A 27,295-nucleotide genomic window follows, 5' to 3' on the forward strand; every position below is an offset into this window, starting at 1 on the left:
ATATGACAATGGTTCAAGAAATCTCTCTCTAACACCAATTGAAAGGTACTTGGTGCCAATTCCAACCAATCCTCCAAAACCAGAAATCTGTCTAGGGCACTACAGGCCATACTTGTACTACTGAACCACATAAATTTACGACATGATGAGGGTACCTCTAATAAATACTCAAAATAAATTATGAGAAATCATTGATTTCCACCTAAGATGACCCATGATCTCCGTTCCCTCCAATTTGCTCTTCAACTCTCCTTGCTACATTAAAATCCCCTGCCATGCACCAATAACATTCAAGGAGCCGTAATCTATACGCTAGAACCTCCCTCCATAACTCCCTCTTACCTGCTAGATTACAGGGGGCGTGGACATTTAAAATTATTCTTTCAGTTTGCTCATTATTGAAAATTCCCTCTCACCCCAAGAAATCCTACTCCTTGGAGAACCTCATTAACTATAAACTTCTTCACATCCCATACACTTAGCAACCCACCCGCCATATTTATCATAGGCACATCGCTCTATCCCAGCTTTGAGTCACCCCACAAGGCACAAAACACACTTTTATCTACATTCCAGATTTTAGTTTCTTGAATGCAAATAAATAAACTTCATATTTCCCCACTAAATTTCTCACGGACCTCCACTTTTCCTCCCCCTCAAACCTCTAATATTATATGACACGACATTCATAATTGATCAAGAGAACACCCATAATTTTTTATTAACTTGTTGGGGCCGAGCATCTCTCTGTCCTTGTCCTCCAACTTTGCCAATTTTTGAATCATAACTTCCTCATTGTCACCACTTGTAACTCCCATTTTCCTGTCCAATTTCCATAAAAGGGATGCTTCATGTCAATCTCTTTGTGAGCTCTCTTGAGGAATATCTAACTTAGTTTCACCTAATTTCCCTATTCCTTCAAGCATAGGATGTGACTCCCCAACCATAAGACCATTTGATTCATGGATTAGCACCTCATGCAAACCCCTTCTTGTTTTCATACTTAGAACATTTACTCTCTTGCTTCGCCTTTTCTAACCCAAACTTGGCCTATTTTCATCTACACCACATACAATAGGCACAGAGATAAGAGAGCCCTCTATAGGACACTGCCCAACATTATTGATTTTGAGTCACGGAGGATACTTCATTGGAAATGGGGTTATACATCATTTCACTACTCACTTGTTTGAGGCCATCAAAATTATTCACTTTCACTGGCTCATTATTTATGAGTAACAACTTGCTCTATTCCTTTGCCACAAATTGACTTCTACTAGAGCCCCCTTCCACTGTTGCAACAATCGAAGATTTTACAAAGTCCATCTCAGCTAGATTTATAGTCACATGATTTGTGAAGCAAGAGTTCTCTACCAAGGCTGCAGCGTGGGAAGATCCTGCAGCTACCAATTCAACGTGCATGTTTTGTACCCACATAATTAAACTTAAGATGGTTTCCAATTCCTACTATTCCAAATTCTCCTTATTTTCCCATCTAAGTCACTCCTACCATGAAGAATTTTTAGAATCGATCAAGTAGGCTCTGCTGAACTCGGGTTAGCCCTTCTCTACATAACATTGACTAACTCTTCATAATTGATAGTGCACTTGGGACACATACTTCAATGCGTTAATTTGGGATGATTTGGTATTTAATAGTGTGGATAATTGATATATTAGATGTGATTTATATTAGTGGGTTTAATTAGTGATGATCATAAATTCTTATTAATTTTCGCAATTTAACCCACTTTTACACTTTGTTCTTGTGTAGGTCATATCTAAAGCTCTTGACATCAAATTTGGACATTATTGATGCTCCTAAAAAGATAAGAGAGAGTTATACAATTTTTCTATTGGGAGCAAATGCCAGTTCGAATGTTATTATTGGTCCTAGTTTACTAGAATCTAGAAGGGGGTTGAATAGATTCTATCCTAAGATGACTGAACTTTCGACAATTCTTGATAAAAACCTACCAAAATATCTAAAACTCAACCTTTACTCAATTTGATTTAACAAATAATAGTAGATTACAAGATTTATTACCAAAGTATCAAAATATCAATGTTAATGTAGCGAAACAATCACTTATAATCAAGGTTGATTTTATATTATCTTCTTCTTAATCAATTTCAATCACAAGAATAATGATCAAAGTTTTTGCAGCAATTGAAATTTTGTATTTCACAAATCTTTGAAATCTTTAACCAAGATATTAGCAAGATTCTTAAAGATAAGAGTAAGAAGATAAAGAACACATAAATTTATACTGGTTCAGCCATCCACTTGACCTACATCCAGTTTTCCCTGATTTAGCACCCCACTAAATCAAAGATCATTCACTATAATATTGTTTACAAACACCTTGCACGCACAACATTACAAGAATTCAAACAAACATCAATCTTGACACCACAAGATTGAAAACACACAAAATTTTTGTACCCCACAGAAATTACTTGAGAAACCTTACTCAAGATTTCAAAAATCTCTTGTTGAGACACCCTATCTCAAGAGATACACAATCCAAAATGAAAATACAAGTTTAAAGATAAGAAAGATATCACCTAATTTCATGTAGATATTGATCTTTCAGAGTTGTATATATTTCTTGAATTTCTTCCTTTAAGAACTCATGTTCAACCTTTACACTTCTTGATATTTCAGAAAATTTCTTTGATCAGTCTTGATTCATATTTCTAAAAGCAATTTTTTTCTTAAATGTTTTTCTTTCAAAAGATTTTCTAATTGTTCTCAAAATTGTTCTATTTAAATTTCAAAAAGACATTTATTTAAAGTGCAAGACGTGATTCAATTATAAAAAGTAATAACAGAGATAATCTATTACCTGATATAGTAATCTGTTACCAGCTCTTTAAAAATGATCCAGAAACACAAAATCACCAGGGTAATCAATTACGAGATATGGTAATCGATTTTCCCGAGCTTTCTTAAGATCCAGGATTGCCCCTCATTTTGTGGTAATTGATTATCTCATGTGGAAATCGATTAAAACGATGAAAACTTTGATTTTTCAGCCTTGTTTCAAGCAAGAGAGTATGTTTTAATCTATTATCAACTTTGGTAATCTGTTACCTTAGTAAACACTTTGAAAATTATTTTTTAGTAACAAACGTGGTAATCTATTAACATAGAGGACATTTGAATATCCTTTTCTAGTAACAGAGTTGGTAATCTATTACCATGAATAGCAATTGATTAAACAATGTTACCTTGAAAACTCTTGTTTGAATCAAGTCATATTTCTATGTTTAAACACTTGGTAGTAAATTACCCTTTTCAATATAATCTATTACTTTATGTTTACTCATGAAAATAATAATTCTTGGTTTCTTAAAAAAACTTGATTAGTTATTGAATTAAGCATTCATCATCATCATCAATCATAAACAAACATACACACAAGCCTATATCTATTACAATCAATACAATATCCTTTTGTATAGGCTCAAACACCATCTATACACTAAGATCATCAAAACTAAAACAATCTTGAGGAGTTTTCAAGTCATCTCAATGATCTCCATCATCTCAATAGTTAAGTTATCTAAAAATGCATTACAATGTTATGACTTTTATTTTTAGAATGTAATGTAGGATTTCTTTAGTGATGTAATTAGTTGATTTAGTGGGATGAACCTTGTAAATATTCTAATTAGGCCCATTATATTATTATATTAATAGGTATTATGAGACTTGTTATGTACACTTTACACTTATTTTTTAAATTTTAGAGTTACTTCCTCTACATGTTTCTCTAAATTCTCACTCTTAGAATTTTTTCTTTACATTTTTCTACATAAAGGAACTACAACATCTTAATGAAGATGTGTGACTAATCCATTCATTAAATTCACGATTTCATGAATTACGATAAAATTTGAGTTCTAGATATATTTTTACCGTATAAATTCTCTTTGTCTTCTTTTCCATTCTAAATCTATTTTCCATTCTTCATGATTACGAATTTTGTTTTAATATATCCATATCAAATTTGAAGAGTAATTTTGGATCCAAATCTAGATTTAGATCTAGACCTAAAATATCATAAATTGTCTAAATTAGTCATTCACTATTCTTGAATTTCACAAAAATTGTGAGATTGTGATTACGTTTCACGTTTTATGAAATTCAATAGATCTAGATTTAGATCTACACTTATATTATATTCGTGTTAATTTAGGATTATAATTTGAATTATAAAAAGTTTATCATAACGATTGAAATCTTGAATCAATATATGTAATTTTTGATTGAATTTTTTATTTGTATTTGTAATATTCTAATTTCTCTTTATTGTTCATAAAAATTCTCTTTGTAATTGCATGATAATTTTGGATCCTCTCCACGCTTCAAACAACTAAATATTCTTTAAATACAAAGTTTCTTCAAGTTTCAAATAATCTAGTATTCTTAAAATACAAAGTCTTTTTAGGCTTCAATCAATCAAATATTCTTTTATAAGAAAACCTCTCTAGGCTTAAAGTAATAATATTAAGTTAAACTTGGGTAAGATAACCATGTTATTTCATTTTACTTTCAGAATGTGATACAAGAATTTTAGGTACACAACTTGTTAACATAAAAATAAATATATTTTTTTAAAAAATGATGTTCTTATTTATTTGAATCTTCAAGCTTCCTATATAGGTGCTTTCAGTGAAGATGATTGTTGTAAATCCTTGAGCGTCTCTCGTAAGCTTGCTTTGTTTGTCTTCATTTTTGGTTCCTTGTGGGAAAAAAGTGTCTATTGGTGCATAATTGCTTGTATTAAATGCATTTAATCAAATTGTCATTTTTTATCTGATTAATGAATCTACTTATCACATTTTAAGTACCAACCAAGTGGAGTCATGTGTGTGTTAGTTTAAAACAAATTTTTTTGAGAAATTCTATAATTTAAGGGATTTGCTAATCTTTTTTTAACGCAAAACATGTTTTTTTTTCTTTTGTTATTTGTGAGTAACGAAGAAACTATTTTACTTTGATCTATAACATGAATAAATATTGATTTAGTTATCACATTCCATAAATGATATAAATTTAAAATATATGTCATACAAATGAAATATTTTGTTTATTAGACTTAATGTCAAGATAATTATTTATCTTATAGACCATCTTATACTAATTTATTTTATTGATTGATTTGAAAAACTTTTCCCAAGAAAAATGTTTATATTTTTTATCGATAAAACTTAAAAAATAAGGAATTTAAAATCGTTTATTGACCTAACAACATTCATATGTCATCAAAATCAACAATTTAATAATGATAGACAACTATCTCCTTCAAACAATCAAGTAAGGAGGACCTTACAAAGAAAAAACATGTCAACAAACATTGCTTTGTTTTTTTAATATGACTATTCAAGTAAGAAAATAATACTAAAAACTATTTTGTTATATATATATATATAAATTAGTACACGTAGAATAATATAAATTATATAGATGATTAGTGTAAAAAGAACTTCGTGTTTCCGTCTATTTTTAAAATTAAAATGTGTATACCTAAAAAGGTAATGTTTTATTTATTTATTAATAGTATAGAATATATAATAAATTATTAATAGTAAAGATTATATAATAAATAAAAAAGAAGCGTTTTTCATGTCTCTGTACAGTCCAACCTCAAGTCTCAAGAAATTCCGCGGTGGTGGGTCCGCACACAGAAGAAAGAGAGAAACGTTAAAATAAAAAAAAAACAAAAAATAGCGTGGGGCTAATCGTCGTCCTATAAAAACTTCTCAACACCAAAAAACCTCACTTCATTTTCCTCCTTCTCAAAACTCTCTACTCCTCTCTCTTATCCCTTCCACACCACACTCACCGCCACGCTCAAACGCTGCGGTTGACCTCACAATCTTCGCGAACTCGCTCTCGCGCTTTCGCCATTGTTGCTCTTTGTAAGCACCTTCTTCGCACTCTCATAAAAACCTTTTCCGCTTTCTGCTATAACGCTCGTGTTTGTGTTTTGAGCTTGGATTCTTAGGTTTTTCTTCTTGGAACTTTTTCCGCGCTTCTTGATTGTGTTTATCGCTATGCTCGATGATCGATTGTGCAAATACTTTACCTAGTTGAAAATCTGAACATGTTTTCATCATCTCTTGACTGATTACTAATGGTAAACGTGTGTAGATTGCCGTGTGTCGAAACTTGCTTCTGCGTGTGCGTAGTGCTGTCAAATTTTGTGGTGATAGTAACGTGTTTCTTTCTTGTTTTTGTGTTTGGTAAACTGTTTTTTTTTTTTTTTTTTTGGTTTCTTTCTGCGGCTTCGTGATCACTGTGTGCTAGCATTGTGTTAGGATTATGTAAGTAAGACGTTCATTTGAGCAAAGAGCTCAGTTTGTTGTCACCTTACATGTTGATGCCGTTGTGTTATTGTTGTACTGCTTGGTGAAAAGTGGCTGCCCATGAACTGAAGAAAGGGGAATGGGAAAGGGGTGTGCTTATTGTGGGTGGTGTTTTGTGCACATTGGTGTTATTGGAGCATTGTGAAGTATGGCATAAAATTGGGAAAATTGAAACATATACCTTTCATGATTGCATGATATTTTCGATGATTGAATTTATAGACATTAAATTTATTTCCTGCCACGCATGAATTGTAGAAGATCTAAATTAGTATTGGCTTTTATAAAAAAAAAGAATTTGGTAACTTGTAAATTTAGATAATGTTTGGCGTGATATTGCCAATGACTTGTTGGTAGAGGTAGTGGGTCTGACTTAATTATAGGCAAAAGGTGGTTTGAAGGCTTCGAAGCCAGAGGCACCAAAAAGTGTACGCATCACTAGAGAAAGGTTTTTAACATTAGAAATAATTAAATATACGACTAATTTGCATCTAGTTTCCATATAAATTAACTACTCGTGTTTTCTTAGGTAAAATAACAGTTAAGAAGTTCAATTTACAAAATCCTTAGATTTTTGCCGTGAAGAACCACCCCAAAGACTGGCAACTGGTTGTGAGTCTTGTGACTATCTATCCCCTTTCCATTGCAAATAGCAAGTTGGATGATTGCGTTTTGTTTATTATAGTAATTGAAAAGGTGTGGTTTGCTGGAACTTAAAAAGCTGCCACAAGGAAGTAGAAAGTTGTGTTGTTATCCCTTTTTGCCTATCACATCAATTTGTTGCCTTTGGCAGCTTATGCATGCCATTTGGATTTTTTGAGTACACTGAGTGGGTCCCTTTCAATGGAGTCTCAATGAAATGCAAATGAAATTCTCAAGTCAATATTGATTAATAACTTTGTTCTAAAATATATCTCCTTTCTTTTATTCATAATAGAGTTCATTTAATATGCCAAACTCCTTAGTTCTCATTTACCGAATATTGGGTTTGCTGTTCGCCCAAAGGATCTCCAGAAGTTCCTGTGTTAATTTAGAGATTACAAATTTGCTAAACTGCTGTGGTGTTATTTCAATTTGCAGATTTCATTTATTGATCGTATGTTGCCTCTGAATTTTATTTGGGAACAAGACCAAGTAGTTCAAATAGCTTCTTTGTGGTGTTTTGCTAATGGTCATTTTAGGAGGGTATCTTTGGTAGATCTATATAGAGTTGGTGTGTAATGAGTGTTACAAGTATTGTGTTACAGTGTTTTTCCTAGCCTTTTTCTTTCATTAGCCATTATTGATATAATTTTTGAGGATTTCGTATTCTCTTAGTTTTGTATCTCCTTTTTTAATAGTTTCTTTGTTATGATAAAAAACCCTGTAGTCAGCCACTGGGCCCAAATTTGGATCCCCATGTACATTTAGGTTAGAGATCCATTATTTCCTTACAGTTGGTCATGTAACTTTTCTTTCAAGCGATGGAGTTTGTTAGAGACCATGTTCCAAACTTTGTAATTGCTCATTCATTGTGGATTTATCCCATCTATAGGGTGTGTATGATGTGGTGACCTAAATATGATTTGCTAATAGAGGCCAGCAGGGGTTCTGATTATTATGCATGTAATTACTTATTATTGCAAAACAATCATATTTTATGTCAATAAATCATCAATTTTAAAGCTTAAGATGTTAGAAGTCCAGTGATTGATTTTGATTTCTATCTCTTACCACACCCTATTGTAACATGAACAATGAACACTTCTGCCATTATCCTATACAATATTGATGAAAATAAGGAGGGTGAGGATATAACCATTTCTTTCATTGAGTATGAGTTGCACTGTGGATATTTTTTCTTCCTTTAGTCTTGAAGGTGTTGAAGTCTGCCTTCATTCTTTTATGGGGGTAATGCTGTGTATTATACATGCATCCATCCATATAGAGATAGGTACATGCTATGTTTGTCTTGCTTTAAAGCTGTTTCTCTTTGCTCAGAATTAAGAATAATTTCTTGATGAAGGAAGTAGATTAAGGGAACAACAGTTGTTTATATGTTCTGTTTTTTCTATTAGGAAACAATTGTTTTGTTTAATTGAAAATTCTATATTATAAATTAAATTTTAAATGATTTTGACTTTTTTTTTTCTTTTTCTTTCTGTCAGGTTTGTACCGCTCATTTTCCTTGGACAAGTGCTATTGTAGCTGGATTTGCTGACAAATTCTGCTGTGACCCTTTTAACAGAGCTATCTTTGTATTTTAGAGTATTCTTGTAATTCAAACAGTTTCAGATTTGAAAACATTATCTTGTACACTTGTAAACAATTAATATTTTAGTGTTACTATATCCAATTTGATCAACTCTGATGGTGTCTGATGATTTGTATTGAACTGATGCTTGCTTTAGATTCTGTGTTTCCACCTCTAAATATATGCTTGTATTCACATGAAACCTTGTAGATTTATATTGGTTATACGTGGAAAAAGGAGAAAAACTGACTTCTTCATCTGAATTGTTGGACACACTTCCTACACAGTGAAGAATGGAGACTTTAGCACAACTGGAAGCAATGTGTGAAAGGCTTTATAACTCGCAGGACTCTGTTGAGAGAGCACATGCGGAAAGCACCCTGAAGTGTTTTTCCTTAAACACTGACTACATTTCTCAGTGCCAATATGTTCTGGATAATGCATCCTCTCCTTATGCATTGATGTTGGCAAGTTCGAGCTTGTTGAAGCAAGTGACAGAGCAAAGCCTTCCTTTACAGCTCCGGATTGATATTCGTAATATTCTTGCTTGCAGATGATTATGCCTAGGAGTATTTTAGTGGCTCTATATATTTGGCTTGGGTCTATATGGGAAAACACATCATTCATCCTTTTCCTAAACAAATTTTACTGAGTGACATTTCTGCATTATGATATACTTTCTTCAATACTTGTAGATTTAATTTTGCATGTATTGAACTCTCTGTTCTTGAATTAGAATCAGCTTATTTTATGGATAATCTAAAGGAGACTTTCTCTTATTTCTTTTTCAGGTTGTTTTTTTTGGGAAATTTGGGTTCATTATTTTTTATTGTCTTGCTGTCACTTTTCCCATACTGTGGTTGCTTCCTTTGCTTTTTTCTTTTAACCCAAATTGATCAAATTGCTGTATTTTTATTTTTATTTTGAAGGAAACTATCTCATAAACTATCTGGCCAGCAAAGGACCTGAACTGGAGCCCTTTGTGCTTGGATCCTTGATCCAACTATTTTGTCGCATTACAAAGTTTGGTTGGCTTGATGATGACAAATTCAGGGATGTTGTTAAAGAGGCAATGAACTTCTTGAGTCAGGTGACACGTTATGTTTGTTATTTGTACATCTCATTGCTATTTCATTTTAGTTCATTGGTTAGGAGTCCCACATTGAGTGGAATAAAAAGTTCAATGTGGTACTTAAGTCATGAGGCCCTCCTTCTCGAGGATTAGTGTTTTGGGTTGGGCTCTGTTCATGTACGTAAGTCCTAACAATTGGTGCTTTTGTTGAGAGTTGGGATACCTATAGGCTGAATTAAGGTGAAATACTGAATACTGATAGGTGAATGAAATGGTCAAAGGGAAAAAGGGCTACCATCGGGGGTTGGTGTCGATAGAGCGAAAGCTGTTGGACGTTGTCTCTTAAAGGGGGTGACAATGTTAAGAGTCTTATGTTGAGTAGAATAAGAAGCTCAATGTGGTACTTAAGCTATAAGGCTCTCCCTCCTAATGGACTAGTCTTTTGGGTTGGGATCTCTTTATATGCTAAGTCCTAACATCATTCCATTTCATTGATGCTTATCACGCATTAATGATAACATGCTGTTAGTTCCTAGTTATTTTCCTTGCAATGAATAATGCATGGCTTTGTTTTTTTTTTTTTTTGTTTCTTAACTATGTTATTAAACATCTTGTCTATTGATTTTAGATTGCATCCCTCATGAAATTATAGGCAAGTGTAATATAGTTGTAGGTCTATGCTTTATTGACCATGCTTAGGTTTATCACTTTTTTCTTCAACAGTGCTTGTTGTTCTTGAGGTTTTCTTGGAAGTTGGGATTGCTAAGTTCTATTTCCCCCCGTCCTTTATATTCTGCAAAATGGTGGAAATTATGTATAGGAATTCTGGATTTATTTGAAAATCTATGGAAGCAGCCAACACTGAAAGTCAAAGCTTTTGTTTGATCTTGAATAATTAATTGGGTTAATGCTAATGGCTTGATATGAATTAGGTAACTGCAGAAAGCTCTTTCTATATTTGTTTTTGCATAGTCTGTGCATGGGCTGTGGTGTAGATCTCTGGTCACAGGGTTTCAAAAATTTCTATGGAGTGACAAAGTTTGCTAGTCCTTCTGTACTCAATGATTCAAACACATTTTCGTATCTGCTTTTATTGCTATTAAAAGATTTCATAGTGATTTCTTTTCCCTTGTCCATTGCTTCATAGATATATCCATGGCTGGTTTCCTTTCACCATCTACAAGATGAAACACTAGAACTAGAGGAGCCATGAGTTTGAGAGTGAAAATCAGATTGTTCCAAAATAAAGGCACATGTACAACTTTTGGTTCTTGCTTTTCCTTAGCCCCTTTAGACAACTAGTTTTTGCCCACTAATCGCAAGTAAACATTTTCCTATGATTTGTTTTCTTTTGATGAAGCCTTTCTTATGATGGAAAAGGATGTATCAAATTAGATGATCACATGCCTTACCATTTTTGTATTGTTTGTGAATTGCCTTAACAAGCTCAAGGTACTCAAATGGTTATAAATGAAGTCAACAAGAGAGATTCCCCTTCAATTTTTCCCCCTTTATAAAAGGAAGCTTTCCAATGTCTTAAATAATTAAATCTATGAATGAGCTGCACAAGCAGTTTGTTAATATACCTTTGTAGTATTGGGCCCATAAGCCCATCAGTATAGGTTGTCTATATATAATTATCCTTGTAGTGCTTTTTTATTAAGAAAATACAATTTCAGTTCTAAACATGGTATTCAGAGCCTACAGGCTGTTCTTTCCTGTTCTCTAGCAACTGTCTCTGTTTTTTGGTGAGCTGTTCTCCTTTGGTGATCCATCTTTATCTGTGCAGTGGTTGTCACTGCTAGCACCACTGGACTTGCCTTGGCATTGTTGGAAAAACCCACCTCTCTCCAACATCATTGGTGCTGCCACACGTTGCCTCTTCTCTGGGCATCTCCCTTTGCTTTTAGTCATATCTACTTCTCTTTGGTGTGTTTGTTGCCACCACTGCCACCATTGCCCTTGTCTCTCTTCAGTGATTCTGGTCCACTAGTCAGTTACTGCCGCTGCTGCTAGAAGCACCATTAAACTGGCTACTGGAGCTGTTTTCGACCACCACTGTATGACCAATTTTGACATGAGTCATAATGTCTATATCCATCTTTCCTCACCATCTGTTGCTTGCACTACTGCTCCAGGCAAAATTCTGGATGCTTGTCCTTAGATCTACTCTGTCAAAATTTGTGTTGCTGATCTGGTTGATTGGCTTAAGGCTCATCTAGTTGGCAAATGGTACAGTCAAGTTTATGACCAAGATTACATAAATGCCTTCTCTCCTGTTGTCAAGATCACCTTTGTTTGTCTCTTCTTAGTTATAGCTGCTACCTGCTCTTGGCCCATTTTTTAGCTTGATATTAAGAATGCATATACTTGAATATTAAGATGGTTTTGGAAAAGTGTTTTTCACACTTTCTTCATTACTTGATTGAGTATATAAAAACATACAATATAGGCTGAAAAGGCTAAGAGCCTAGGACTGCTCATCAGACATACAAAAAAGAAGATAATATAAAATACAAAAGCTTCCCTAATAAGCTATTCTAACACTCCCCCTCAAGCTGAAGCATACAGATTGTATGCACCAAGCTTGGAACATAAGAACTTAATGCGAGGCCCCCTCAATGATTTAGTCATAACATCTGCAAGTTGTTCATTGGATGTGGCAAATTTGGTAACAATTTCCTTAGATAGCAACTTCTCTCTAACAAAATGACAGTCAACTTCTATATGTTTAGTTCTCTCATGAAATACTGGATTGGAGGCAATGTGGAGTGCAGCTTGATTATCACAATACAACTTCATTGGATGACCTTCACAAAACTTTAACTCTTGAAGAAGTTGCTTAATCCACATAAGTTCACAAGTAATTAAGGCCATAGCACGATATTCAGCCTCAGCACTGGATCGAGCAACAACATTTTGTTTCTTACTCTTCCAAGATATGAGATTTCCACCTAGGAACACACAGTAGCCAGTAGTAGAGCGTCGATCTATAGGACAACCAGCCCAATCAGCATCACAATAGCCAGAAATTTGGCTGTCTCCTTTGTCCTCATACAATAATCCTTGTTTTGGTGCCTTTTTGATATATCTAAGGATACGTAAAACAACATTCCAATGATCAATATGAGGGGCCTGCATGAATTGACTAACAATCCCTACTGCAAAAGAAAGATCAGGTCTTGTGATTGTGAGATAAATAAGCTTCCCAACCAATCTTCTATATCTCTCTGGGTCTGTGAACGGTTCACCTTGATCAGCCATCAACTTTTGGTTAGGATCCATAGGACTATTAATGAGTTTGCAATCCAACATGCCAGTTTCCTTCAAGATATCAATAGCATATTTTCTTTGTGAAATCACAATGCCTTCCTTTGATTGAGCAACCTCAATACCCAAAAAATATCTCAGATGCCCAAGGTCTTTGGTCTGGAAATGACTAAACAAATGTTTCTTCAATTGAGAGATTGTAGTTGCATCATTCCCTGTAATCACTATGTCATCAACATAAACAATCAAATAAACACATCTCCCAGGTGAAGTGTGACAATAGAACACTGAATGATCTGCTTCACTCCTTTTCAACCCAAAATTCTGCACCACATGACTAAATTTTCCGAACCAAGCCCGAGGAGATTGTTTGAGACCATAAAGGGATCTTCGCAATCTGCAAACTAAACCAGACTCCCCCTGAGCAACAAATCCAGGAGGTTGCTCCATGTAAATTTCCTCCTCCAACTCCCCATGAAGAAACACATTTTTAATATCTAATTGGTGGAGAGGCCAATGCCGAATAGCTTCCATAGCAAGGAAGAGACGAACTGTAGGGATTTTGGCCACAGGAGAAAAGGTATCACCATAATCTAGGCCATAAATTTGAGTATATCCCTTGGCCACCAATTGGGCTTTGAGTCGATCAACTGTACCATCAGGCCCAACTTTAATGGCATAGACCCATCTACAACCAACTGGTTGTTTACCAGGAGGAAGTGGTACTAACTCCTAGGTGCCACTATGTTCAAGAGCTTGCATTTCAGCAATCATAGCTTGTCGCCATCCAGGATGATCAAGTGCCTCATGGACATTTTTAGGAATGGTTAAACGAGATATAGAGGAGATAAAAGAACAATATAAAGGAGATAATCGATGATAACTCAAAAAATTATATATAGGATGAGGGTTCCGAGTCGAACGAATACCTTTGCGAAGGGCAATTGGCCAGCTTGAACTATCATCATTAGGACCCGTAGTAGGGGAACTTGATGGTGAAGGAGATGAAATTGGTGGTTCTTCAGGAATTGTCAAATCAATTTGTCGAGTTCGACGCTGATAGGTGAGAAGAGGAGATGAAGTAACGGGAATGGGTCTATTTGTGGACAAGGTGGGTTGAGTGACCTCTTGATTAGGGGCTAAAGGTTGAAGTGGTATGGATAGATGGGAAGATACAGGTAGAACCTGTTGGATTGAGACAGAATCATTTGTAGAGGATAGGAAGAAAGGAGTGTGTTCAAAAAAGGTAACATCAGCAGACATGTAAAATTTTTTGGTCTTTGGAGAGTAACACTTGTACCCTTTCTGGAGACGAGAATAGCCTAGGAAAACACATTTGATAGCCATAGCCGATAGCTTATCCAAACCAGGAGAGACATCATGGACAAAGCATGTACACCCAAAGACTCGAGGTGAGACATTAAACAAGGGTTCCTTTGGAAAGATAATCGAGTAAGGAATTTTATTCTCAAGAGAAGACGATGGCATTCTGTTTATTAAAAAACAGGCTGTAAGAATTGCATCACCCCAATGATGTACAGGAACATTTGCATTGAGCATCAGGGTGCGTGCAGTCTCTACAAGGTGTCTATTTTTCCTTTATGCTATTCCATTTTGTTGGGGTGTGTGTGGACATGTAGACTGATGTAAAACACCTTGTGAAGATAAAAAGGAAGATAATTCAAGGGAGAAATATTCTTTGGCATTATCACTTCTAAAAATTTTGATTGTTTTTCCAAATTGGTTCTGAATTTCATTAAAGAAGGAAACAAATATAGACAAAAGTTCAGAACGATCTTTCATTAAGTATACCCAAGTACAACGAGAAAATTCATCAATAAAGGTTACAAAATATCTGAAACCAAAAGATGTTACATGGCTTGGACCCCATATGTCAGAGTGAATGGTGGTAAAAACTGAGTTACACCTTTTTTCAGTTTGTTTGGGAAAGGATGATCTAACATGTTTGCCTAGTTGACATGACTCACAACCTAACTCTTCCAATGTTTTGAGACTAGGAACTAAGAGTTTCAACTTGGACAAACTTGGATGACCCAAATGATCATGCAAAAGCTTGGGTGGCAAAACAGCAACACAAGATACTGATGGTTGCATTCCAAAATAGTAAAGACCACCAAATTCATGTCCTACACCAATCATCTTGCCCGTACCACGTTCCTGAATGACACAAGATTCAGCATTAAAAGTTACTGAACAGTTTAAGGATTTAGTTAATTGACTTAAAAGAGATTAAATTGAAAGGACAGTTAGGGACAAATAAAACAGATTTTAAATTTAACATGGGAGAAAGTGAAACTTGACCAATTCCTTTGGGAGCAATTTTGGATCCATCTGCTAAGGTAATAAGATGGGGTGATTTAAGAGAGGACATGGACAAGAATAGAGAATCATTACCAGCTATGTGATCAGAGGCACCTGAATCAATGATCCATGGACTTTGACTTGCAGTTAATTGAGAAATACAGGCTGTAGAAATAGTAGGAGTAGAGGAAGATTGAGCTTGACTCATAGCTTTCCATTGAAGATATTCTTGGTAATCATTTTTAGGAATCTTCCTATCAACCTTTTCTAATTGATCAGACTTGGACAGATTTGCTATCTTTTCTGGAAAACCATTGAGAGAGTAACAATTCTCTTGAGTGTGACCCATCCTTTTGCAGTAGGAACATTGAGGACGACCATTTCTACCCCCTCTTCCTCGGTTTCCACGACCACCCCTTCCCTTGGAAGAGACCATAGTAGAAGCTTCAACAATGGCGGTAGAATTTTCACTCTTGGATTCAGTTGGAACTCGAAGTAGTCTAGTAACTAAGTTGTCCATTGAGGGGATTTCATGACCGGTCAGGAGTTGATCACGAACATGATTAAAGTTTGAATGCAATGTTCGTAAAATCATCACCATATATAGCCTATCAAGTTTCTTCTTCATTCCTTCCAATGACTCATCATCAAGAAATAATTTTAGTTCTTCCACGGCAGCTTGAGCTTCAGCCACGTGAGAAACCATATCATGACTAGTTTGTCTCAAAGAGGCTAGTTTTTATACAGCATCATACAACCTTTGAATGTCATTAGCATAGATACTTTGAGCCTTCTTCCAAAAAGAGCAACAAGTTTTAAAGGCTCTAAGTGTTCCAAGTATATTGGGTTCCACAGATTGCCACAAAACAGCACATAACTAAAAATCAACTTTCTTCCACTGAGCTTTATTCTCTATTGACCCCTCAATGTCTTCCTTTTCTAGGTGGTCATGGTGTCCTTGACCAAGGAACCAAAGTTCCACAGATGCAGCCCATGAAAGATAGTTCTTCCCATTTAACTTTTCTGCAGTAATGGTAGGTGTACCAGCAATAGCAAGAGCAGGACCTGAAGAAGCCATGGGAGAAGAAGAAAATTGGAAATAAGTCCGAATAGAAGGAGATGAACAGTGACCACGACCCAAACGACCAACTGGAACAATAAACTGAGGTCTGAAACGAACCCAGACAGCTCAGGCGAACACAACAGTGGCGGCGTGGCGGACTTCCGGTGACCAGAAGGCGGCGCGTGAGACACACGCGCTTGACGGAAAGACACTTGGAGCGGCGCGTGGGAGCGCGTGGATACTTGGATGCGCTCAAAACTAGCAGGGTTGGGTCGCGCTCAACGAGGCGCACCAAACCCTACGTTCGTCGAAGAATTTGGTCGCCGGCCGGCGGCGGTGTACGGTGGCCAGAAGCGGTGGACGACGGCGAGCGACAGAGCGGGATCGGACCCGCTCTGATACCAACTTGAATATTAAGATGGTTTTGGAAAAGTGTTTTTCACACTTTCTTCATTACTTGATTGAGTATATAAAAACATACAATATAGGCTGAAAAGGCTAAGAGCCTAGGACTGCTCATCAGACATACAAAAAAGAAGATAATATAAAATACAAAAGCTTCCCTAATAAGCTATTCTAACACATATCTTCTTGGTGAACTTCAAGAGGAGGTTTATATTGGGATACTGTCTGATTTTGTTGCTCAGGTTAGTCTACTCAGGTTTGTAAACTTCATGGTTCTTTTTGTGGCTTGAAACAATATCCTGGTGCTTGGTTTGATAGGTTCAGCATAGTTGTTCAGGAATTTGGCATGTCCAGTTGTGATTCTAATCCTATATTTTCATAACAAGAGACAATCAGGATGACCTTGAAAAGTTAAAGAAACATTTATTCCATCACTTTCAGACAAGAACTTGGCTCACTCATGTATTTGCTTGGTATTGAAGTGGTTGAATCTAATTGTGGTGTCGTTGTTTAGGGAAGTATGTGTTGGTTATTCTTGATGAAACTGGCATGTCAGACTGCAAACTAGTTGGCTCGTATGGATCCTAATATTACACTTCTTCCTAGTTAGGGAGAGCCATTTACGGATCCAGGAAGGTATTGGAGACTAGTTTGTAAGCTTTATTTTTTGTCTAGGCTCTCCATTCTTCTCTGTGAGTACTTCCTTCTAACCCATTTTTTGTTTTGATTCATGGGTTTCTCTTCTTGTTTGTGCAATTTGCCTCTATTGCCCAGTTCTTCTTGCTACATAAGAACATAGAACTTATGCCTCTGTTTTGTATACAGGCCATACAAACTTATGACTCTGTTTTGCCCAGTTACTCAGTTGTGCTTCTATTGTCTTGTGTCTTAACAATGAAGTTTAATGGTCTAATCATGATAGAAAAAGTTTAGGGGGATTGTGTCATATCCCATAATTGGTGTTCTACCCACCAGCAAGTTTATAATTTTTTTATATCTTATTTATATTATTATTTTAAAATAAAAAATATATTTTTTATTTGGAGTATGAAAACATGTTTGCAATTAGTTGTAGGATTGCATAACCCAAATGTTTTTGATTTATTAACCACCACCATGTGAGTTTTGCATGTTCACCGGTTTCTATTGGGATGTGGTGTTTTTGGTTTTTATAATGTTTTTATTATACGTTTTGTTTTATCATCTTTTTGTTTTGTTTTTTCCCAAATTATTAATATTTCTTCTTTTGTATTGCACGTTTAATTGCTTTGAATTTAATCTGACAAATGTAATTCTTTTAGCAGGCACAACATCATTATGCTATAGGTTTGAAGATATTGAATCAACTAGTTTCTGAGATAAATCAGGTCAGAATCAATGTCTTATGTTTCAACAGAGAATTAATAGCTTGGTATAAAAATCAGTGCACTCGCAATAGCTGTGTTCCACTTCCAGCCCTGAGAGCCTTTGTTTCACACTAACTAGCACTGTACTTTTATTCTGTTATGCTTTTTATTGTTGTTGACTAGGGATGACAATGAGCAGGGTTCTATAGTACTTGTCCTTGAATCCACGTTGGTGGCAATTTTGATCACCATTCCCATATCTACTGGGTACCTAGATACTCATACCCGCATCACCACACCTGACTCGCACTTAACTCATATATAAGGTTAATAATAATAAATAAACAAATTAATTAAAATTACTACAATTATATTAAAAATTCCTTCTTAAATAATTCAAACATAATCTTAAAAGCAAACACGTAATATTAAAAACAATTAAATATAACATTGATTTGCTCAAACACAAGTCATAGACTCGTAAATAAACATTACAAAGACAATAATTCAACATAGCAATTGTTAAAATTAATGTTCTAATTTTTAACAATCTATTGTCAAACTTGGACGTCATGCAGTGACAATACTCTCCAACACCGTCAAAAAAGAATACATGTTGAAATTGATTAGCCTATAACTATATATTATAAATTAAAAAAAAACACAAATACATAAGATATTTAACCTCATCATCAAAATCATCATCTCAATATTTTTAGTAAACGGTTATCTTCAAAATCTATATATTCCTTTGGTCCACTAATACCAATAGAAACTAGAACACGACAAGACCAAAAATTAGATAATCTAAAACAATAATTGAGATGGGTATATATATATATATATATATATTTAAGTAATATATATTAATTATTTAATTGTATAATTATATTAATATATGACATGTAGTACCTGGACCCATACCCGTCCCGTACCTAGACCCAAGATTACTGGTGAATATCCGCCCTGTTTGCGGATATTTTTGTAGGTAGTACCTGTAGGGCACTTTGCCATCTCTATTGTTGATCCGTTATTGTTAATTTTGCTATATGTTAGTGTTGGTCATGTCTTTAATGTATGACTTTGGGTATTAGTGATGAATATGTTTGTAGTTTCCACATTTGAGTAGCTATTGATATTTGAGTATCTATTATGTGTGTATTAGGAATTATTTTTTTTGCATTTTATCTGCTATGTTTGGTTTAGCTGCCTCTTTTTGATTTGCTATCTGGTAGACTCACCGACATGAGGTATTAAAACCATATGAATTGTCCATATTAGTTTCATATTACATTATTACTCTTTATGGGGTTAGTACAGATCAATTTCTGAAGTTGGCCTTCATTCTGATCCCCATCCACCACCAGTTTTTTGGAATCCCTAGAGCTAATGCATGTAGAGCAAACATGATGCACACGAGAATAATCATTCATAGTTAATCAGATATTTATTTGTATTACAAAATATTGTATAAATTCCAGACTTTGTGTATATATTATGTTCTTATGTAAGACATTGGAATTGTATTATTTATTTTTCTGTCAAAGAATTAGGAGCAAAAAGATGCTTGAATACCATTAGGTTATCATTTTTAGGTCTGAAACAGTTGTTTAGGGGTCTAAAGTTTCAGGAAATCTAGATTGCTTCAAAATGTTTAGGTTTGAGTTCTACCAATGAGCAATTTTTTGGTGAAGTTAAGCTAGTAAAGGAGAATGAATTTTGTTCTTTGGCATTGTTTATTCTTTTTATTTTGTTAGCGCATTTCCTTGGACACCTATGCTTTTCAAACACTTTGGGGCCATTGTCCATCTACTGATGAAAAGATAGGGTGCATAATTAAATGTTACTTTGGTAATGAACTACATATTATATGTATTTAGAACATCTTTATGGATATATTGCTGATTTTGCTGTTGTTACTTATTTATTTATTTATTTATTTTTATATATATTCTTTTGTATTTTCAGCACAATCCTGGATTACCTGCCACACGTCAACGTAGGATAGCAAGCTCTTTTAGGGATCACTCACTTTTTCAGATATTCCAGATATCATTAACTTCTCTCTTCCAGTTAAAAGCTGATGGTATAACATTTTTGTTATGACAATGATAGATGTATACATTCATTTTCAAAGTTATGAACTGATGTCATGTTTTGAATTTAGTAATTGTGCTTTGTTTTATGTAAAATTCAGTTGGGAGCAAGTTGCAGGAACTGTCTCTTATGCTTTCTCTTAGTTGTTTGTCTTTCGATTTTATGGGGACATCATATGACGAAAGTTCAGATGAGATTGGTACTGTTCAGGTATATTCCTTCATACATAGATGGTTGTTGTTTGTTTTTTCTAGTTTCTTAATCTGGATTGGCATTGGTTCTACAGGTTCCATCTGCTTGGAAGCCTACCCTTGAGGATTCCTCAACAATGCAAATATTTTTTGATTATTATGCAATGAATCAAACGTTTTCAAAAGAGGTTTGTTTATGTTATTTTATTCAATTTAATGAGGGAAACAATGCTTTAAGATGAATTATTTTGTTTCAGTGCTTCATTTTGTATGAATTTTTAAAGGAATTAATCATTATCCTCACTGTTATTAATTTGGGCTTTTGTTTTCCTTCGTTTCATGCATAGACAGAATATTGTTTGATATCTTATTTTATGGCATATGGTTGCTGGATATAATGTACTTTGTTTGAATTCATGATATGAAAATTAGAGGAAAATCTGAGAGAATAGTGTTTCTGTATTTCTTATTATGATTCAGAGTGGTGGAGGATACAGTATTTATATTGTTACAGGAAAGTTGCAATCAATTGAAAATAGCAACTGATGTGATGTGACCCACTGATACCTAACTAACTGGTAACTGAAACCAGATGGCTGACAACCTTCTGAACCATATGATATGAGGCTTGGTCCATGCTCAGGCCCACCACTACGATGCGTGTGCCCAATAGTACATCTATACAGCTAGGATTCTACATTTACAGTATATCTCCAATATAATTGAATGGGGTGTTTGGGAACAATGTTCTTAGCAAGGTTGTCAAAAATCGGTTATAACGGGGTTATAACGGAAAAACGGAACGGTTTGAGCTGAAACCGCCATTTGCCATCCGTTATATGAAGCTTTATGGCGGTTTCCGCCATTTCCGATATGGCGGCCGCCATGGTCATGGCGCCGTGAAGGTTTATAACGGGCATGGCGGTCATGACGGTTTTTTAAAAAAAAAAAACCTATTTTTGGGCTTTGAAACAGGCCCAAATGGAGTGAGTCCTAGGTTAGTGCTTGTCTCCGTGTCTCATCTCTCTTCTCGCTCACAGTCGCGACTCTTTGCACCTCAAGAGGAGCTCATGCCCTAAGCTTCTCCAGTGACCTTCGTTCCCTGAAACGCGGCACTTACGGCCCTTATGTAGTACTCCGGCCACCTGAAACGCGGCGACTGCGGCAGCCCAACACTCCGACCAGCAACCATGAAGTGCGAACAGCACTTACGGAAGTCGAAACTGCCCCTAATCACCTCCGTTCACCACCCCTTCGTCCCCTTTTTGGCCGGCGACCTGAACCGTGGTGGCCCAGTACTCCGGCGAGATATTCCGACGAGCAACTCCGGCGAAACTAGGTTTTTTTTCTCTCAGTTTTAATCCTACTTTTTTTCTTTCCAGTTTTAATGTTCCTACTTTTATTTTTTCAGTTTTAATCCTCCTCCTCTTTTTATTTTTTTAGTTTAAAACCTTTTTTTTTTCAGTTTTAAATTTTAATCCTCTTTTTAATTTTTCCTACTTAATGAATTCATTGTTGCATCTGCAGCAACAATTTTTTAATCCTAATTCTTCTACCAATTGGGTCAATTTAAATTTCTATTTTATTCTAAATTCTAAATTGAGTCTCTTGTTTTTCTATGTTTTTTGTTGTGTTTTAATCAATTATGTTATGAGACAATGAATTATGGTATTGTTGTTATGATATTTAAGTATTTAAGTTGATATTATGTTGGTTTTAATTTAGTTTTGTTGCTTGTTATTTATTGTTTTGCTGTTTTTTTTGTATATAATATATATATAAATATTATTATTATTTTTTTTTTGTTCGCCATGATGTCCGCCATAGGCCGCCATGGCATCCGCCATAAAGTTATAAAGGATTTCTGGCCTTACCGCCATAGACCGTTATCCGCCATCGATAACCTTGGTTCTTAGAGGAATGGGAATGCCATTCTGGGTCATGATGTAAGCTGCACGAGTATTTTTTTGTCATTGATCTTTGTTAGAGTAAGCTGAAAATGTAATTCATTGATTGAACTTGATACAAAAATGTGATGAGTCTCTGGTTACAATCCTATATATATAATAGAGATTCAAGGAGGAGAGATTGTAACTGTCTATTAGAGATGGTTACATGTAACATACTTATTAACCAAGCATACAAACTAACTAAATATGGTTACAATATAATACTTAGTGGAGAAGTTTAACACTCACACCCCCCCTGCAAACTTAAGGTGGGTGAAAGACATGAGGAAGATCAGCCACATTGAGTAGGTGATAGTGGCTTCGTAAGAAGATCAGCCCACTGGCATTTGATCATCCACGCACTGCCACGTGCGTGATTTTTGAAGCAGTGTTTTTCGGGTCATGCACCACCTTCTATGCTCCGATGATTTCGCCACTGATGCCGTTCAACTTGCCCAGCTGTCACCTTTCTATTGTGCCCTAGTTTGGTCAATGGATGTCACCCAAACAGTGCCTTTTCTTCTCTTTTGTGCGCATTATACTGTTTTTGGTGTGGTGCATTGTACTGTTTTGTGATTTAGTTGTTGTCTCTTCGATTTTACAACACATTCTGCATCCCAAGGTGCTTCTAATAAGGGTCTTGTATCTTTTTGCTTTTTTGGCAGTCCTATCAAACTTTGGAGAAGCTTAATGGAAAAAATTATTTGAATTGGTCTGTTGCGATGAAGATTTGGTTTCTTGGCCAGAGACTTTGATCATCTCACCAAGGTATCTTTTGAGATCGATGAAAAGTTACCTGATGATTGGGAGCATGTTGACTACCAACTAGTCTCTGTTCTATGGTAGTCTGTTGAACCATCATTATTGGTTTATTATTGTTCCTATACTTCATGCCGTGAAATTTGGAAGAAGGCCCAAAGTGTTACTCTAATGATGTTCAATGGTTGTATGATGTTATTCACAACTTAAACACTCTTCAGATGATGGAGGATGACATCATGTCCTGTGCCAATGAGGCTCAATCAGTGGTGAATGAATTTAAACTCTTGATACATGATAATGATTCCAAGAAGATGATTGAGAAACTTGATACTGCGTGTGTGATCTTTGTTCTCCATGGCCTTCATAAGAAGTATGACAATGTTCAGAGTCAAATTCTTGCGCCCTTGATATTCCTTCAACATAGACTCTCATTAGTTGACTTATACGTCTTCCTAGTTTAGGTGGAACCAGGGAAGGTGGTGGATCCCATTCAAGATTGGAATCTTCTGCTCTTGTTTCTAATTTTTCCACTAACAGAGGTGAAGGTTGTGACCATGGTCGTGGTTGTGGAAATGGTAAAACAGGTCGTGGTGGAGGATGCCCTCAATGCACTTATTGCAAGTGCCTTGGGCATACCCGAGAGAGCTATTATTCACTGGTTGGTTTTTCGGCAAATGTGACTCAATCATCTAATGATGGACTCCAAAACATGAGCAGCCTAAAACTGCAAAAGTAAATATGTTGTCTGATGATGAGTATAAGGAGTTCCAACCATGGTTGTCAATCTCGAGTTACAACTCGTAATATTGTCCGAGATTACGAGTTTATTGAAGCAAAACGAGACAACTCGGAGGTAAACTCGTTTTTGAGTAAACTCGAGTAAACTCGGGTAAAATCGAGTAATCTCGCATGAAATCGCGAGTTTACAATGAGATCCGCGAGTTTACCAAACCCCGAAACCCTAAGGGTAAAAACCCTTGTCGTTCATTCTTTTTTTCTCACTTTGCACGTTGTTTGCTTCTCCTCCGCACCTCTTTCTCCTTCACATTGCTGCTCCTTCGAGCGCCGTTTGGATCCGTGCTGTGCTGCTGCTCCTCTGTGCGTCATTTTGATCTGTGCGGATTCGTGCCGTGCTGCTGCTCCTCCGTCCGTCGTTCTGATCCGTGCCACGCGCCTCCTCTATGATCGTTCTGATCCGCGCTGCTTGTGCCGCTTCTCCTCTGCACATTGTTCCACCTCTGCGCGTCGTTCTCCGAGAGTCGCAGTCACTCGCTGTCAATGCTCGCAGCCGCACTCGTCATTCTCCATGCGGACGTTAAGTCGAGTAGCGTCGTGCTCTTCCGCGAGTTGCATTACCGTGTTCTTTCTCCTTTTTTATTCTGTCTAATATATTTTTATTCTCTATTTAATATATTAGTTTTTTCTTAATTTTTTATTTGCTGTCATTTTATTTTTTATTTACTGCAATTTACTATTTTTGCTTTAATATGAAGTTAAATGATAATTATTATGTTATTTTTAGGTATTTTTAATATTTTTTATATTAAGTAAAACTCTTACGAGTTTATGATACGAGTTTACGGAGCTTCCACGAGATTACGTAAACTCTCGATATTGACAACCTTGGTTCCAACAATACAAGGCATCACAATCCTCGTCCTCAGCCATAGTTGTTCATATTGATAATTCTATAGCCTGTCTTTCTTAATAATCGTCTGTTGGTCCTTGGATTTTGGACTCATATGCTTCTAATCACATAGCTGGTATTTCATCTCTATTCTCCAAAATATCCCAACCTCAAAATCCTCATTATATCACCATTGCAGATGGATCCAAAGTTAAAACTAGTGGTGTAGGTCAAGTCACTCCTCTTTTGACTCTATTGCTTGATTCTATTCTTCTTGTTCTAAATTGTCCTTTTAATTTAATATCAATTAGTCGTCTAATCCGTCACTTAAATTGTTCAATAACCTTTCTTTTGGATTCTTTTCTTATATAGGACCGGAATACGGGGCAAATGATTGACATGGGATAACGAGATATGAGTCACGAGGACTTTACTACCTTCAATCTTCTTCCTCAGTTGCTTGCGATGTCATAGATTCTCCAAGTCTTCTTCACCATTGTTTAGGACATCCGAGTCTGTAAAAGTTCAAGATAATCGTTCCCCACATGTCCCATTTATAAATATTAGTGTGTGAATTTTGTCAACTTGGAAAACATGTTTGCACCTCTTATATCCAAGTAGTGTTCAGTCACAAGCTTACACACCTTTTCATATTATTCATTCTAATGTATGGGGTCCAAGTTGTGTCAGTTCTATTTTAGGTCATAGGTATTTTGTCACTTTCATTGATGATTTTTCTAGGTGTAGATGGGTCTTCTTACTTATGGAAAGGTTAGACTTATTTGATATGTTTCAAACTTTCTTTAAAGAAGTTCAAAATCAGTTTGGTGCATGTACCTATATTTTGCATAGTGATAATGCAAAAGAATATTTCTCAGCCTCTTTTAAATCTTTTTCGGCTCATAATGGGGTAATTCATTAGTCATCTTGTCCTCACACCCCTCAACAAAATAGTATTGTTGAACGAAGACATCGTCATATTATCGAAATTGCTCGTACATTACTCATTGGTGCTAATGCCCCTTTAAAGTTTTGGTGTGATGCTGTCCTTACTGCAAGTTTCTTAATCAATCGTATGCCATCTTCTACCATTCAAAACAGGGTACCTCGCTCTATTTTGTTTCCTGATGAACCATTGTTTCGTATCCCTTCTCGAGTGTTTGGTTCTACTTGTTTTGTTCATGATCTTCTCTGGGCTTGACTAATTGTTTGCTCGTGTAATAAAGTGTGTTTTCCTTTTGTATTCACGGTTTCAAAAGGGATATTGGTGTTATTGTCCTTCTACACATTGTTTTTATATGACCGCAGATGTTACATTCCTCGAGGACACACCTTTCTTTTTGTCAACTATTGAGCCAAAGTACATTATACATGTATTTCTTCTCCCTGACCTTTCCTAGGTTGCCTCGTCTCAACTTGATATAAAAATTTACAGAGTACATAGGCTATTTATATGACTAACTGCCTACCAGAAGCATTGACAGCCTATAACAACCTGATAGATTAGAGGGATTAGTTACACAAAACAGAAAAATATAACTGGAAGATAAAGGAGTAAGGTTATACACCAATATAAATGTTAAGTATGTGCATTATATAATGTATTTGGTAGAGGAAAATAAAATAAAATAATATTTTTCCCAATCTTTTTAGCCAGTATCTCCCTGCACCCTCTACCCTCCCTGTTTTTTAATATATGTTGCGTGAGACTTATTCTACAGTTGATTTGACTTCTCCCATTTATATTATTTATGTTTTTGACTGCAATAAACTTGTCTTTCACAAGAAGTTTCTATTTTGTAGTAAAATGTATTTTTACTATTCATGCCTTTTGCTTTATTCCCCCCACCTAAGTAATGTACTGTATCACTGTATCAACCCTTAGCTTCATTATAGAGATCTTTGTTCAACTTTCTTGTTGAAAGAGTTGATTTCAACTTCCCAAAATTTTAAAATGACCCACTTGTATGTGGAGTGGTGTACATATTATATTGGAGTTGGTTGCTGTTAGAGTATAGAATAGCTTAGGCAACTATCAGTAACGGCTGCCATTGCTAGCTATATTTAGTTATGTACCTGCATTCTGTTAGTTAGTTTTGTAATTCTCTATAAATAGAGAACTGGTTAAAACTCATGTAATTCAATTTCAATAATGTTTTTCAATTTCCTATTCTCTGTGTGTGTGTGTGTGTCTCTCTCTCTCTCATGTTTCTCAACATGGTTTCAAGATCTTCAATAAAGCCCTAATTCATGGCTTGCAATTCTTCAGTGATTGCGACACGGAAATTTTGATTTATTTTGTCTATTCCCCGATTTCCATTTGGTGATGTATATAGTTGTCTTCTCTATATTATGGTGTTTTCTCATTATTTATTGTTATTAATTGTAGGCATTGGAGTGCTTGTTGCGGCTTGCTTCTACTAGACGATCATTGTTTTCCAATGATACTGCTCGAATGAAGTTTCTGTCACACTTAATGCAGGGCACGAAAGAAACTTTGCAAACTGGAATAGGTGAATTGGATTATAGTTATTTGAAACCAGCTTAGTGTGTATTTCTCAGTTAATATTATAGTTTAAT

The 27,295-nt window shown here is 35.5% G+C and overlaps 1 protein-coding gene across 8 annotated transcripts in view; it reads left to right on the forward strand.

Moving 5' to 3' along the window:
- Positions 1-5,750: 5,750 nt before the first annotated feature.
- The window catches only part of LOC109806327 (uncharacterized), a 51,869-nt gene continuing 30,324 nt past the window's right edge, over positions 5,751-27,295 (forward strand). For 3 of the 8 annotated variants that reach the window (XM_083060501.1, XM_083060505.1, XM_083060507.1), the window contains exons 1-8: positions 5,752-5,931; positions 8,526-9,145; positions 9,541-9,701; positions 18,045-18,110; positions 20,058-20,175; positions 20,287-20,396; positions 20,473-20,565; positions 27,105-27,228. In XM_083060501.1, the coding sequence (XP_082916627.1) occupies positions 8,905-9,145; positions 9,541-9,701; positions 18,045-18,110; positions 20,058-20,175; positions 20,287-20,396; positions 20,473-20,565; positions 27,105-27,228 (913 nt within the window). In that variant the 5' untranslated portion in view covers positions 5,752-5,931; positions 8,526-8,904. Of the gene's footprint in view, positions 5,932-8,525; positions 9,146-9,540; positions 9,702-18,044; positions 18,111-20,055; positions 20,176-20,256; positions 20,397-20,472; positions 20,566-27,104; positions 27,229-27,295 lie in introns of those variants that run through there. The other 5 variants (XM_083060502.1, XM_083060503.1, XM_083060506.1 and 2 more) reach the window with 5 other exon arrangements.

This window comes from Cajanus cajan, chromosome 7 (assembly GCF_000230855.2).
Source record: "Cajanus cajan strain Asha chromosome 7, NIPB_CcT2T_4, whole genome shotgun sequence".
In the NCBI taxonomy this organism is placed as follows: domain Eukaryota; kingdom Viridiplantae; phylum Streptophyta; class Magnoliopsida; order Fabales; family Fabaceae; genus Cajanus; species Cajanus cajan.